Consider the following 16474-nt stretch of genomic DNA (forward strand, 5'->3'; position numbering starts at 1 on the left):
AGTTATTTAAGCATAACTTGTTAGTTTTAGATTTTTCAATTTTGTGAAACACAATTTTGTCAGCATAATCTTTTTTGCTTTTCATGTAATGATGGCATAAAGAAGCCAGGTACAAGCTCTGTATTATCTTATGTTTGCTAAAATTCCTGTGTATTTTTTGTCTGAGATACTTGTAAATCTGCTTCTCTTGAATTAGCGTCTTAAAAGTCTTAAAGTCTGATACTTCTATCACTACATAGGTGCAGTTAATCCCAATGATGTAATTAGCAGTGCAGAAATTCAAAACCTGTGGAAAAGAAGCAGAAATCCTACCGAAGCTTTTAATATATACTGCTTTCAGTGAAATTAAAGAGCTTTTCCTTTTGTCAGGGAAAAAAAAAAAAAAGATCATAAAGTAGTATAATTGGGGCATTAGAGTAATTACAGATTTGTAAGCCACTATTCATTGGAGGGCATTTCTGGATGTCTTGACGTATACTACTCCTGATAAAGAAATTGGGAAGAGATTGACATCAATTAGTCTTAAATGTCTGAGTGTTTTCATTGTTGCTTAGAGATAGTGTTTTCCGTGAACTTTGGCCTGCAAAATGGAAATCCTAGCAGATTGTTCCTACATTGCTGAAGTGTACCCTGTGTTTAAAGCTGAAGAGGAGCCTGGCATTTCCAAGATCAGCACTGGATGAGTGGCATGATCTTGATCTTCCTTCATTACAAACCTTTCTTCACTGTCCATCTGACCTGCAATTCCAAACCTAATGTTAAGGCTTTTTTTTTTTTTTTCCTGTATACACAGGGCACAGTTTGTGGTCAGCCTTGTCCTGAGGGTCGTTATGGGAAAAATTGTTCCCAGGAGTGTCAGTGCCACAATGGAGGGACCTGTGACTCAGCAACAGGTCAATGCCATTGCAGCCCAGGTTACACAGGGGAACGGTAAGTAAAATTCTTTTTTTATGAGACTGCTGAAACTGCAAGGGGTCTGCTACAACAGAGAAAATTAAGAAGCTGTTAGAAAGATGAATGAGAATGCCCATGATATGATTAAGAGTTTTGTGAAATGTTTGCGATGTTGCTTAGCTGACGTTGGGTCACATGATTACTATTCTGTGGAGATTTGCTCAGTTTCAGGATTTTTCTGCTGTGTCACATGAGCTGCCAGTATCCTGTGTGTCTTCATTTGAGCGCTGTGCAGAATAATGCAGTTTGGGCTGTGGGGCAAGGTGGGAAGCTCTTGGTTTTGTGCAGATGTTTGGCAGTGGTAGTAGAAAGGAAAGCTCATCCAGCTCCTCTTCAAAATGAGCATGCTGGAGAGTTATCTCATAAAGTATTCCATTCAAACAAAGTACTGAAACTTCATTATTTTCTGACTTTGCTGTTAAAAAATCTGTAGTAGATGTCAGAGAAATGAAAACATAGCAAGACATCATTTGTGAAGGCAGGAAAAAGGTATAAAAGAAGTGCTTTCCTGCATTTATTTTAAATAGCACACTACTCATTTGCTGAAGTCAGCAGTAGCTTAATCACTGGGGTCAGTCCAGGGGATCTCTGCCAACAATAGTAGGTATTATAACCATATGTACTTCCCACGCAACTGTTCACAGGACATGGGGAGAGCCATGCCAGGCATAAGGGAAAACAAAATCATGAAAAAGAGACACAATTAGTCCAGAGCTTGCCAAAATTAAATTTGCTTCTGTGAAGAAACGGTGCAGAAGGTGGCAGATGCATTTAAAGAAACACATTTCAGCTGGGAAATCAAATGAGTATCAATGTGAGAATCCACGTACCACACTCAGATGTTTCTTAAAGCAGTTACATTTTATGTCTTTGAATTTAAATCTGACTGTAGTCTGAAATGCCTTACAGGTTGCAGTATTGTGATCCATTTTGCAAGTCTGAGCTCCCTCTTTCCTGCAAAACAGGCTGTATTTGCAATTCTTTTGTTTTTCAAGATACTCTAAGGGCAGGAATGGGACAGAAGCAAGGTTGTAGACAGCTGGTTCTTATTTCTCGTCAATGGATTGGCAAGGGATGGATGTATTAAAATAATTGTGTGGGCATTGGCTGCATGGACATACCAGCAGCAAAAAGGACAATCTTTAAAGGTGCTAAGCTATTCTTCACTTTTGTTTGTAACTTAGTGGTGTTTGTCTGAGATTTCAGTGTGGTAGTGACTCCTGGAACTTGGTCTAACAGCAAGAAACAGAGAACTCCTAGGGCATATTAACACAAGGGAATGCAACTTAAACTAAAACTTTTTGAAGCTGAAGAAGATGAAATTAAAAAGAAGTAGGAAGGTTAAATTTTGTCTAATTTGCCTGGGGTCATTGATTGTCATTTGGAGAGATTTCATTCTCACCTTTATTTGTATAACTACGTTAAGAAAGATTGAGACAGGGCTGTCCACTTTAGTGTAATGCTCTACCTCTAAAGTAAAAGGGATTTTATTGCTGGCTCCACTCTGAGCAGGGATAGTGTTGTCCAGAAGTTTCAAGGTATTTATATCAATTTGAGGCAAACACTGCAGAAGTGTGAAATGAACACGACTTCCTATTCTACCTCAGTCAGAGGGCTTTGCTAAATTATTACATGTTGCAGTGTCTTGTATCGTACTAGTCTTTGAAACTCTCCTGAAACAAACCATCAACCATAAAAGAAGAAATAATTACAAAAAAAAAATGCTATAAGAAAATGCATAAGAAAAATGGAAAGAGACCAACAGGGAGATTCTTTTATAAGACTGGGGAAATGGGCAGGTTACAATCTGATAAAAGCATTAACAGTGTGCCATATTAACAAGTGATCTGTAACTTGATATAATTTACAGGCATCCAAATTGCAGAAGATGTTATGTGGTGATATTCCATGCTAAGTTGACAGCAGACCTCACACCTTCAGTGTCATCATGTTCTGATCTGAAGCTTTGATATTTAACTGTTTTATTTTTTTGTTTCTGTGGACTGGTAAACATAATTCATAGTTTATAGGATGCTTGCATAGATGAATATGGGGATATTTTGTGTCATGTAAGCTATGAAATGTTGTCATCCCTGGCCCCAAGGCATGAACATGTTTAGCTGAGAGGTCTACCCTGATGCACATATAAAATATTTTAAGTGTACTTATTGCTGGAAACTTTAGTTATGCTGTAGAACTATTGACAGTTAAAGCTGAAAAAAATGAACTTGCATTGCGTTTCTTAAAATCACCAAATGAACTTTATGAACTTTAGAAACCAAATGAACTTTTGAAACTCCTTAGTAATTGATTTGCAAGTTATAGAAGTGGGGTATTAGAAATTAGTTTTTAGTAGTCAGGCTGGACATCTAACCATACAGTCTGATAATTAAGTTAAATTTCTTTAATATGTAAAACATTAAAGCAATACAACTTAACTTAAACATTTGTCTTCTGAAAGCTCTGTGAATGAAAGGGAAAGGTTTGGTGAAGACCTGTCTTTATTAGGAAACATTCTGCTTAAGGAGCAACAAAAATTATTACTACTCTTCCATATGGGTTAAACCGAGCTTTTTTTCTAACATATGAACATAAGTAAAGTCAGATGAAAGAAAGAATTTGGGGATCTTGAAGATTTTCCTATTTTGTTCTATGAATTTTTGAAGGACAAAATCGACTTCAAAAAAAAAGTTTAGTGTAAAATTCTGAAAATAAAGGTATTCTGGAAACTTCACAGGTTTGCAAACATAGTTAGAAAATACTCTCTTTGGAGTCAGCTGATAGCAGTTGCCAGGGAATCTCCGAGCCTGAGTCACAGATGTCTGCTGGCTGTTCACAGTATTACTAGGTGTAGAATCCAGAACACTTAAAAAGTGACAATTTTTTCCATTTCATACCTAAGATCTAATTTAAGAGGATTCGTTTTTGTTCTGTTTATTGAATGAGAAATGCAGTGGTCTGCATCTGCATATGCATGTTGTCTCTTTTATTGGAGAGACGGGAGACCTTTTCCAGAGAAGTCTGCAGAAGCAATGTTTTAAAGTCTTTCTTACTAAGCAGCAAAGGAAGACAAAGAGACAGACACTTTTAAATATAAAGTTATATAAATTCCTACTCTACTTATGAGGAGTTTTAGACCTGTGTTAGAAATTCCTCATAAACCCTATTTCCCTTAAATCCCACTGAACTGTAGTTTATGGGAAGTAAACCTAATTTTTGTTTGTTTGTTTTTCTCACAGATGCCAAGATGAGTGTCCGGTGGGGACTTACGGAGTACGGTGTGCCGAGACCTGCCAGTGTATGAATGGTGGGAAATGCTACCATATTAGTGGTGCTTGTCTCTGTGAACCAGGATATACTGGAGAGCGCTGCGAAACAAGGCTTTGCCCTGAGGGAGTTTATGGTCTTAAATGTGACAAAAAGTGTCCCTGCCACTTGCCTAATACCTGGAGGTAGGCTTTACACCTTTTAGTGTGTTTTCTTTTTCTGCATAGGACATAGAAATCAGAATCTGGAAAAAAAAATAAAAATCTGATGTAGAAATGTTTCCTGATGTACTTTCATGCAAACAGAAACAGCTGAAGATTTCTGAGAATGCTTAGTATTTTCTAACCATGTCAAGAAGGGAAACACCAATGCAGACCTTCTGAATGTTGGTGCTTGCAACTATATTTGATCTTAATATTAACCTCCATATTCAATCAATGATTCATGAAATAAGACAAAGTATAACCTTTGTCTATATTTACCACATGAATAAATCTTTATATTGTTCACTATATGAAGCCAGTATCCTCACATATTGTAAATGAGAAGTAACTGAATTGAAATCAATGAAGATATCACATTAAGAGATATGGCATAAGAAGAGAATCCATTTCTCTTTCTCCTCTCCTCCCCCTCTATATGTATATAAGAATTGGAGTAGGTTCTTTTAATAAAAATTTGTGAAGTCCTAGCAACTGTAAACCTAGATTTCAGAAACACTTTTTTGTTTGTTTGTTTCACTTAAACATTTTTTTCTAGAAACAGCTTAAAATCTGATCCCTAGAAATCAAATGAAAATAGTTTTCCAGTTGGCTTACCTTCTAACATCTCTCTTCATTCAGGGATAATGAATCCTATTTTTGAGTTTTGTATGTCTTCGTGGATTCCACACTGGTTGAACATATTGTTATGAAAATCTATAGACTAGCTATTCAGAGACAATCTTTCAGCTGTGAAGGAGGAATGTCAGTTGAAGCAAGCCAACATATTTATAGAACAATTCTTTTCTTATAACAAAACACAATTGTTTTGATGAAATACTTTGGTTGTTGTGCATGTGTTTATATACATGACTTTATTAATAATCACAGTACCTTATATAACTTTTGTGAGCATACTGTAAGGTTCAGCTGTTGAAAGCTGTTGTGGAAGAAATTGCAGAAATCATTGACTGTTGCATAGAATGGTGCTGTACTTTGTATACAAGATGCAATTTTCCTCACAGATGAAACAGAAACCTTTAGTCAGATTTTAAAAGTGATGTTAAAACACTCAAGCACTTATGTGGAAATACCTGCTAGGCCTCTGTGAAAAATTACTTTGTGGATTGCCTGAGTTGTTCAACATATCTTTTGCTGGCAAACCGTGTGACAGCAAACTGAATTTACTTTCCATTCATACTCTTTCACAGTTGTGTGCTTGCACTTCTGTTTATCCCATTTACTTGAAAAGCCTTTTGAAAAAAAAAAAAAAAAACAACCCTGAGTTTTCAACATAAAATCCAGCCATTTATTCATTCTCTGGGCAATGCATTCAAGAATAAATGGAACTATAATGCTGACGTGTCCAGCTCTCAAATTATGCTAGCAGACTGAATACTATTGTGTTATGAATTATGGTTAGCTGCGTTCCTGAAAATTTGTCTGTAGACTGTTGTAGAAGCTTTGTTTGACAGGAATGCATTACATGTATAGTATTTCTGATATTACAGGGATTACTTCTGATTCATGTTCAACACAGCTGTTTCTTCATTTATACTGCTGCAAGACAGCTTGTGGTCAAATCAGATCACAAATGTTCACATGTAAACAGTAACACATGGTTGGTTGGTCTTTTTTTGAACATTTTTACATCCATATGACAAATGAAAACAGCACTTTAGATATGGGAGCACATTTGCAAAGGCATAATAAAAGTGGGGAAAACAAAAATTTTCATGACTTTACAAGTGTATTTTTCATATCCATTTCATCCCCTAAGGTCAGGAAATGATTAAAACCACCGAATAAGAAAAATCAAAGGGTATCTTAGGAACAGAATGGAAGAGAAAGCTCCCTTGCGGACATGTTCCTTTACGCTTTTGAGAATCTTGTAGGAAGCCAGTTGTGCCTGGCTATGTTCATCTGTGACTAAATATCAGTCATCCAGGAGACAACTTGCTAAACACATCAGGGAATAGCCTCATCCCTTACTTGCTTACCACAAGTAATATTTAGGCTGGTAGTAGCCAAAGAATCTTCATGGTATTAACCATTTAGCAGCGTAACAGTGAGTAATTCCAGGTTACTTAAAAGGGGGTATATTTCCTTCTTTGAATAAACTTTGTGTGTCTGTACATCTAGTATTCTGATGGGACTTCTAGGAACCTTTCATCTGGGTATGACCACTGGTTTAGATGTTCTCAAGGAGGAGCTGTTGGTCAGCCTTGAGCCCCGGGATATTGCTTATGTTTTTGCATAAAAAAATGCTCAGAAAATGAACTAAAGGTTAATTAAAAAATGCTTAGCAGAAAAAAAAAAATTGCTGTAAAATACGTGTAGGTAAGTTGAACCATACAAGAATGTAACTAGCCATTTTCTTCAAGTATTTAAAGGGACAAATACATGATATAATTCAAAAATATGTACTTCTATTCCTGTATATTGATTGAGGAAATTTCATCAGAACAGCTTTGCCAATCAGACTTTCTTTTTTTAAACCTGAGTCAATTTACGTTTTGGGTAGGATAAGCTACAAGGCTTTCATTGCTGCTGTTGGTTTATAGCTGTTCCTGGGAATGAGTGGCATGCCCATCATTGTTCTTGGCTATGTCAGCAGCGAAGCATTCCATAAAGGGTTAGATATAGATGTACTTGAGAGATTTTTTTCCTTTGAGGTGCCCAGAGGACAGCAGCAGATAACAACCCTCTTGTGTCAAGTGATTTTTTTACAAATGGTTCTTCTCTGTTACATCTTGTCATATGGATGAAAGGATTTGAGCTAGAGCTCAAATCAGACACAGACCTCCCTCTGTTCTCTGTGACTAGGTGACACTGTTGGTTTTTCACCTTTTCACTAGGTAGTCAAGAATAAAACTAGAGTGAGAGTTAGCTGGTTGAGACTATGACCACATAAAACACCCTTCGATATGAGCAGTGCTGTGAGATGGTATGAGCAGACCAATGCGTGCCTGCCACCCACACCCACTGCATGTGGGGCTTGTTAAAACTTGTCATTATGATAATCTAGTTTGCAGGAATGAGCACAAAAGACTCCTTGATCTGCTTTTGTCAACATTACTACCTCATTTTTTACAGAAGCATTCTAGGCTAAAACACAGCTAGGCTTGGTTTCATCATGGCTTTGCTCAAGTAACACCTAATGATTGTTTCAAAAATTTAAAGAGATCAGATCGTAGTTGCATATTTATTTAGAAGCTTTACAAAGGATTTATATTGCACCTGTGTTACTGAATGCATACTGCTTTCAGCTTGATCTCCAAGCTAAATTTGATCTCTTCTGTTAAGCTCTTTCTGGTGATCTTTCACTACTGGTTCACACCTGTAGGTAGTATCATCTGTGGTCATTCTGGATCACCAATGATTTCCTACAGTTCAAGGCTGGAGTTAGGGTTTATTCTTGACGTGAGCCCTAATGGCATTTCTGTTGTCTTATGCCTTTTCTGAGAAACATACAGTTGAAGGAAATTTTATGATGTGATACATGCTTAACCCAGGTAGTCCGGGGGTGTTTTTAAAATCAAGATTCAGGCATCTTGTAATTTTGTATTTTTCTGATGGGCTTGTACATACATGTAGAACTTTTCATGGAAATTTTGTACTGCATAAATTGATACAGAATTTTGGTGTATCAGGTTACTGTAGCAGTTTAGAATCTATATAAATCACTAGAAATGATGAAGTTCATCTAAGTCTTCCTAATATATATTATCAACTATCCAGAAATATTTTTTGTCTGTGTACAAAATAAGGTTGTATTTCCAGAAAGTGTGAACAAAAGACCAGGAATAAGAGCAAATGTACTGGCAGCATCTCTCAACATCTCTTTATTTCCCTATCTTAACATATAAATCTTATTGCCAATTAAGCTAACTGCATGAGAACCCATCAAAAAGCTTCAGAAGTGCTCCAGCTTCCTACATCTAATTACAAATTACAGAATACTAATTTTGGTGTCAATCAATATATGTGCAAGTATGCCTTAGTAACACTCACTGGGGGGCACAGAATATCAATGCCTCTGTCTGCTTCATACCCAATGCTTGCTCATGCATGTAGTCTCCTCTTCTCCTGAAAGGAAAAAAGCCAACAACAAATAATGCTGGGATTTATGTCTTAAAATGACAGTACTACTAATTTTACAATTTAAATATATTCTAATTCATATTCTAATGACTATTCAGTTATGGATTGAACCATCTTTCCATATGCCTGTCCCTGTATTCCTCTGCTGGTAAGAAACAGGGGAATTGGATCCAAAATGCCACTTGGGTACCTACAAGAAGGAGTTATGACTAGGGTACAAATCTGATTCTCCTGCTGTATCATGTGCTTTCATAATCTCACGTTCGTTTTGTACGAGAATAGTTCTGTTTCAGTTTATTCCACAGTAAGTATACTTATAGCTGAATAAATAACCAGTACTGTTGACTTTGAATACCATGAGTTTTGAACCAATTATGCATGTATCATTTAGTTGAAAAGACTTTTCCTCTCACTTTATGTAAACTAGCTTAATACTTTTAAAAATAGATTTTAATTTCTTCATAATCCCCAAATTCTTGGAGTTTTATAGTGTAGGCAATAATATGGAGACATATTAATTATGTAGGCATAATATCATCCCATACCTTTATAATTTGTGCTTTCTGTGATCATCACTACATTATCAGGTGGTTGCGTTTGTCAACAAGAAATTTCTGGTTTGAAATAATATACCTTGAGACCAAGAACAGTTGCAACTAATACTGCTTTTTCTTGTTGTGATGCAACTTTTCCAAAGAACATTGTTATTACTTATATCACCTAAAAGTGTAGTAGGTGTTTTTTCAAACTTTCAGATGGTTAGAAAAATACACACCCCCACACGTCAGCAAGTCTTGCAGAATCAGGCTCTTGTCATGGATCATTTAATGTGTCTGGACGAAGGCACATTTTTTCCAGCACACTTAAAGGAACTTCACTTCAATCAGTGGAGACAAATATCTTTAAACAGTCTTCCCATTGTAAATATATTGGATTTGGATGTTAAGGCTTTCCTTTGGTGAGAATTAAGCAAGTGCTTTGTCTGCCAGAGCGCTACAGAGCACCCCATTGTGTCCGCTTTTCCAGCACATACATCTTAGCACAGCTGATGATGTCCATTTGTCATGAGGCAACAGCTGTCTGACTGGCCCTTCAATGGAACTGCTGTTCCAGGTAGGGACAGCTGGTCTCCTACCAGGTATGGCCAACACAGGGGAGATACTCTTCAGAAGGTCACAAGTCTGATGGTATATCTGAAGTTGCTAGTTGTCCTCTTTTCAACCAAAGGTTTATCAAAAAGGAGCTTGCTGTTGATCAGATGTTGTGTTACCACAACATCCAATGCTAAAATAATATTATTTTTGTAAAGCATCATATTTCTTAGACAAAACACTGATGAATATAGGTGGAGTTATGAAAAGGGTCCCAGTTTACCTACAATGGAAACCTAGTGATACATTTTGGGGAATTTAATGCTTTCATCACATTAATACTTGTAACTATTGTTATGCATTTTATAGTAAAACCTATGTTTTAAGACAGAAGTTTGTTTTCAGCAAGCCACAGAAAAATGATCTATCTTTTTTTCTTTCCATGTTCTACCAAAATGTCTATCTGTTGTATAATGCTGCTTTTTCTTATCTTAGTTAGCATGCATTTATATATCCCTTCTGTTCTGCGGTTTGGGGAGGAAAACCATCTCTATGCATAGAATACAAGATCCTTTATGCAACCGATCTATAACAGCATTTTGTTCTCTGGAAAAAAATATTGGTGTCATGTTTAGTTCTGAATTATTTATCCTTTCATCCCCTCCTGGCAGCTGTCACCCTATGTCTGGGGAATGCTCCTGCAAGCCTGGCTGGTCTGGACTCTACTGCAACGAGACATGTTCCCCGGGGTTCTATGGTGAGTCTTGTCAGCAGATTTGCAGCTGCCAAAATGGTGCTGACTGTGACAGTGTGACTGGAAAATGCACCTGTGCCCCTGGATTTAAGGTAAATACATTTCACTTTCACAGTCCATTTTCAACTCCTCTGCCTTTAGTTAAGTGTGAAATTGTTCAAGATGCCAGAGTGCCCTGTCTCTACCACAGGAAAGGAGAGAAAAGGGTGTTTGGGTACCACTGGCTGTATTACAGGATAAGGCCCTAGAAAGGCAAAATTTGTGATTAGCTCTCAGTACTGAAATGAAACCATTTTAACAAATAAAAGTTCATTGCTTTATAAGACATTGGTACTAATGAGCAGGTACTCCTGAGGTGTAAAAAAGGAAGTATAGTTTTCAGTCATTATCCTACTGCATCAACTCCTCATGCTCCATTCACAGAAACTCTAGACAAAGACATTTGTTTTTACAGTTTGGGATTCAGTAGCTTTTACACATTTGCTGTTGTCTGTGCATTGGATGCTTATAATCTAATACAGAAAACATTTTACAGTATGACTGTTCTTCTAGGAATAATAGTTCAACCAAATTAATTAAAAATATCTTACAAGCCATATTATTTTCTATTAAACTACTATATTAGTGCGTTTTGGTTTTGCAAAAGGCTTCCTTATTACTGAAAATACTGTGCATTGATCTCACCATGTGCTGTTCACTATGTGTGATGAGCTCTCATAACAACTGATAGAAAGCTAGTGGTTTTATGTAGACCTAGAAGCCATGAAGAGCACAGCACTAAGGACTCCCTTTTGCTAAATTCAGAATAACTTAGTGACAACGTAGAACAGTCGTGAGTTGTATGTTTTCTGACTGTTGTAGCACCTGAGTCAGTGATCGCAGTCAGTCAATCGCATGTCTAGGTCACTTGTTAAAGATACAATTGTATTGCCTGATCTTCCTGGAAGAGTTTTTAGACTCTGTTTCTGGTATAATCCAGGGTGCTGATTGTGGTACTCCTTGTCTTCCGGGGACCTATGGAGTGAACTGTTCTTCTGTGTGCAACTGTAAAAACGAAGCCATCTGTTCACCAGTAGATGGTTCTTGTACCTGCAAAGCAGGTAAGTATGTCTTCAGGTTAACTTTCTATAATCATAAAATCAAGTTGGGTGCTTGAAGTAGAGAGGAAGCAGGACATTTGATTAACAGAAGACACCCTAGAAGACCATATATTCAATACTTTATGCTTCTGCTGAACTGGGAGGTGAAAAATGGGTGGACATCTGCTCAGGAAGAAGAACATGTACTTTGTGTTCATTCTGAAAGATATGGATACCATGGCTTGGTGAATTACTAGTATTTATTTACTCAGAGATGGGCTGCCACTTGTCTCTCATGGCAGGGCTATGAGCTGCTAGAATGACTACTGGTATGCAATGTATGTGTTGTCAGCCTACCTGGCCAAAACACTTAGCCCCATTTCCGCTCCATCTGGATGAATACCACCTCTGTCTGCTATCCTCACCCATCTCAGTACCATGGAGGCACAGTCTTCTTTCCTGCCATTTTAGCACTGACGTGGATATCTTCCGGCGAGTTTTTCTTCTTGAATACTGTTTTTCTCAGCAGTTCTCTGAAAAATCTTTGTCTAACCCCCTTATTAACTTCAGGACACCATCAACAGTGCTGTCTTCTGCTCCCTGCTTCCAAAACTTTCTGCATCTACCAGCATTACTGTGAGTGGACTCAGGCCTTTCAGCCCCTCTGCTGAACAGCTCTCCTCCCAACAGTAATTTTGATGGTCAGCATACCTCCTCCAGAAACTGTATGTGCCTGCCTGCCTCCAAGTCTCCCAGCAGCATATGCTTTTGGCAGGAATAAGGATGTCTGACACCCTCAGGTGCATTTTGCAGAGATCTTTTCACATTCTAAGATTTTAAAATCTACATGGAGTTCCTGTTTAACCAAAAATATAATTCTAAGCTCCACTTAAAGATCCCCTCTTGAAATACACACTGATAGCCTGTTGCTTTTTTTGCTTTGTTTCTGCTGTGAGGAAGGATTTAAAGACAAGCATCTCTTAGCTGTGATGCTGAACTGCTTAGAAGAGAGGGGGAAAGCTGTTGAATGCTCCCAAGCAAATGCTATGCCAGAAAGGTTGAGAGTGGAGAAGAAATGTAAGAGGAAACGTAGACAAATGGCTGCGAATTTTCATAGGATGGCTCAGGTTGGAAGGGACCTTAAAGATCAACTAGTTCCAACCCCAAATTTTGTTGGGGATTGTTACAATTAAATCAGCCCTGCAGTGAATATGCAGAGTTCCCAGCTTCTGTTCTTCTGTTTTCTGTCCAGAGACAATGGAGCAGATTTGACTCTGTTGCATGTCTACAGAGTAGCTGCATTGTGAGGAGAGAAACTACTTGAGCCACAAATCATCCTATCTTCTTGTGCATTTTAGTCATGCTGCACTGGAAAAGTACAGCAAATGGTGAAATGGATTTATTAAACTGAAACCCAACACTTGTCGTGTAAAAGATGTTGTTGGATCAAAGCACTAAGTCAAAAGCAATAACATAATGTATCTTTCCATGTTGTCCCTAATAATTAGAGGTATTTCCCACATACGGAATATCTCAGGTGCCCAGCGTTTTGGAGGTTGGTATGACACCACTGAGCCAGTGATGAAAATCCCGTTGATTTCAGTGAAGTGAGAATACCTTCCAGTTTTTGAATGTTGCATATAACTACATATCTTGCCTGCTTCACCCCGTCTTTAAGAAAATCCTGCCTCTGCTTTTTGAACTAATAGTCACATTGCTGTTCAGGCATTATGTTAGGAATGAGGCTGCTCTAGCTCTGAGCAAAACTCAGCGAAACAGGTTAGTGTGGGTGGGTCAGCACGTGGCTGGAAAATATAACCTGTCTGCCTTAGAAGGATTCCAAACCTGATGTTATTTCTCATGGGATTGCCACTTTTAATAGTGCTTATGATATGGGAAGCTCTTTTAGGAAGTGTAGAAGGAAACTTTAAAAAACTTGAAAGACACTTAGAGAAAATATCTCAATTTTCTATCTACTACAGTATAACATTTTCCTGAAATGACCCCTAAACTCTGAAGTTATCAACCTAGGGCACGAGGCAGCTTTATTTCAATACACGTGTTTTGCATAGTTTATTGATTAGGCTCAGCGCAGAATTATTTTTCCCTTCACTTAGTGTAAACAAGGTACAAAATTAGCAACTTGGCCTGTGTCATTGGTGTTGTTAACATATGACTGGCTCACTCAGTTTCTGTCATATCCAATAGATGATCACATTTTTGAAAACCTATTTATATTTCTGTCTATCCAGAGCACAGTCTGTGAATCATTGCTATCAGGCATAATCAGTGGTGAATGCTGCATTTTAGAAACACTTTCCATTGCAATCTATTTTGTATTTGGAGAGAAGTATAGAAATCATCTAAAATGTCTTCTATGTGTCCTTGAAGAAATCCAACCTACACTTTACTTTGCTGTTATGCTTTCTCTATAGCGTTTTTTCTTCTTTTTTTGGGGGGGGGAGGGGGGTGGATTTTTACTTTTTTTTAGCAGGGAAGGGAGGCAGGGTTTGGGAAGAGTCTAAGATTTCTGTTAAAACTGTGCTGCAGAACTGTCTATTGAATAATGGTGGAAGAATTATGAAAGCAGCAGCTTAAGTGTAGGGAAAATATTCCTGATTTTTTCAGGCCGTCCTTTAAAACTTTCAACATAATTTGGTGCTTCTCAGCAAAATTTCAAGGTGTCTGTGTTTTCCTTTCAGATCTCTCATCAATAGCTCTCATATGTTGGCACCCATCTGCAAAGTATGTGCTGTGCACAGATGTTACAAGGTGCCCTTCAGCTCCTTTACTCAAATCCAGACAAATCAGCTGAAACAGCTAATAGTGTCCTGTAGTTAATGTTACTGGTACTGCGCATCTCAGAGATTCCAAATGGGACATGGAGGGAAACATGTCCTTAGTGAGGAATGGAGGGAAACCTGATTCATTTGTCACTTTAATTCTTATTCTTGGCAGGTTGGCATGGTGTAGACTGCTCAATCAATTGTCCCAGCGGTACCTGGGGACTTGGCTGTAACTTGACTTGCCAGTGTCTTAATGGAGGGGCTTGCAATGCTCTGGATGGAACCTGTACGTGTGCCCCAGGCTGGAGAGGAGAAAAGTGCGAACTCCCTTGTCAGGTAGTTTAATAATTTTTGCTCAGTATTGCACTGTGGAATACTGGGCAAGGGGACACTCCTGTGATTCTCCTGACTTCATGGGTGTAAATCCTAAAGAGCTCTGTACCTGATAGCCCATATTTTACTGGGTTCAAGATCAGAAACACACACCAAAAAATCTTCTGGAAGAATCCTACCATGCAGCACACTAAAGCAAACAGAATAGATAGCCACACAAAAAATGAATACGTACAATGAAGATGCACAGCTGAACATTTCTTCTGCTTTCATACTGGAACGTTTAACCTGAGACTTTTCACAAGCTCCTGTAGAATATGTGGAAACACTCAGTACCAAATTTTTTATTTTTTTTTCAGCATCACATGCCATCCAAACTGCTTCTGTTAAACTATTTCTAGGAAAAATGATGAGAGAAAAATGTAGCAAAAATATATTCCACATCTAACAACATAATTTTAATTATCTTATATCTGTGATAAACTTTCCTACCTTCTCAGCCACACATGAGAAAGCACTCTTTTCACCCAGTCCCATGACAGATCTTTACTTTTGTATCAGGACTCGAACTTCCATCATCTCCCAGACTTTGAGAACGGCACAATTAGAAATCACTGCATAGACGAAGACAAATTTCTAATCAGTTTTGTTCCACATTGCAATCTGTAACCGAGAGAAGCCATAAAAATATTTAATTTCAAAATACAAAAAATTGAAAAATGCAAAAGCAATTTACTATTCAATTGTTGTAAGTACATTTCATAAAGAAAAAGAAAAAAAAAAAGAAAAAAAAAGAAAAATTTTCTGTGGATAAATGTGGCTTTCCAGATTCTGTCTTTTCCAATGGCAGGGTTCAATTTTCTGGGAGATTTTAAACAAACTTCAGTGTTTTTTTTGTTTTGTTTTGTTTAAAAAGTTCCCTCTGCTCTCCTTTACCTGTCCTTTGAATTTACATGAACCATGTAAATTCTCCACCTATGTCGTATTCAAGCTTCTGTCATTTTGGATTAGCTCTGCTTAGCAGTAATATGATAACAGTACCCGAACTACAGCATATGACTGGAAGACACACCTTTGTTTTGAATAAAAATTTGATCTATTGAACTGTTGTGGTATAGCATATGCTGATTCTGATATAGTAAGTTAAGTGGCAAACAAATTCTGAAATATTCTGGAAAGCTGATTAGAATGTCTACGGTGTGTGTTTATGCAGTATTTCCAACAAATGCATCTCCATCAGAAGACTATTTATTTTTGTTTCTAAAGCTGCTTTGTTTATCACTTAGTGTCCAATTTTGAAGATTACCCAAGCTCATTAACTTCCAAAAGTAACTTATTAAAAAAATAGGTATTGTTTTATGCCATTTGTTCCATTGTTCCAAATATAGCAAAATAATGCTCAAAAGAATTTCTGTCTCAAATAACTCAGCATTCCCACACTCAGTGTCTTAGTCTCTCTCTTTTTCCCAGTTTTTCTCTCTCTGCATCAAATAATGTCCATAAACATTTACACACTGTAGTGCATATTCTACCTCAAAATTCCAGAGTGGGAGAATAAAGAGAAATATAATTCTCATGGGTCCAATGTCATCTGAATGTTTTTCTTGTTTGAGCAACATATGCAGACAGTTTATTTAAATTGATGGATTTCAATATGTTTCATTAAGTTTAGAAAATCAATATCCTTGCTCAGATTGTTAATCAAGATTTGACTGAAGTTTGGAAAACATACATAGCAGACTAGAAGAATTACCTCTTTTCAACAATATATTTGAGAGTTTTCTTTCATTCTTTCTCTCCAAATCTGATTAAATGCATAGGAATTGCCTTTCTTAATCTTTTATTTTTCTCTCTATAAAAATGGATTATTGAGATGGGCAAAACACTACTTATTTTCAATTAATAT

General features: G+C 37.3%; 1 protein-coding gene and 1 long non-coding RNA gene across 4 annotated transcripts in view; one reads left to right on the plus strand and one right to left on the minus strand.

Moving 5' to 3' along the window:
- Positions 1–16474, plus strand: part of MEGF10 (multiple EGF like domains 10) — a 101961-nt gene that overhangs the window by 55904 nt on the left and 29583 nt on the right. For all 3 annotated transcript variants that reach the window (XM_048050532.2, XM_066987978.1, XM_066987977.1), the window contains exons 9-13: positions 794–930; positions 4194–4406; positions 10288–10462; positions 11350–11470; positions 14408–14571. In XM_048050532.2, coding sequence (XP_047906489.2) covers positions 794–930; positions 4194–4406; positions 10288–10462; positions 11350–11470; positions 14408–14571 — 810 coding nt within the window. The remainder of the gene's footprint in view (positions 1–793; positions 931–4193; positions 4407–10287; positions 10463–11349; positions 11471–14407; positions 14572–16474) is intronic.
- LOC136788932 (uncharacterized) lies at positions 8395–15193 on the minus strand. The gene is made up of 3 exons (XR_010827553.1): positions 15061–15193; positions 14804–14965; positions 8395–8510 (listed from the first exon to the last, which is right to left on the minus strand). It is a non-coding gene; the product is annotated as an uncharacterized lncRNA (long non-coding RNA).

Source organism: Anser cygnoides, chromosome Z (genome assembly GCF_040182565.1).
Source record: "Anser cygnoides isolate HZ-2024a breed goose chromosome Z, Taihu_goose_T2T_genome, whole genome shotgun sequence".
Taxonomy (NCBI): domain Eukaryota; kingdom Metazoa; phylum Chordata; class Aves; order Anseriformes; family Anatidae; genus Anser; species Anser cygnoides.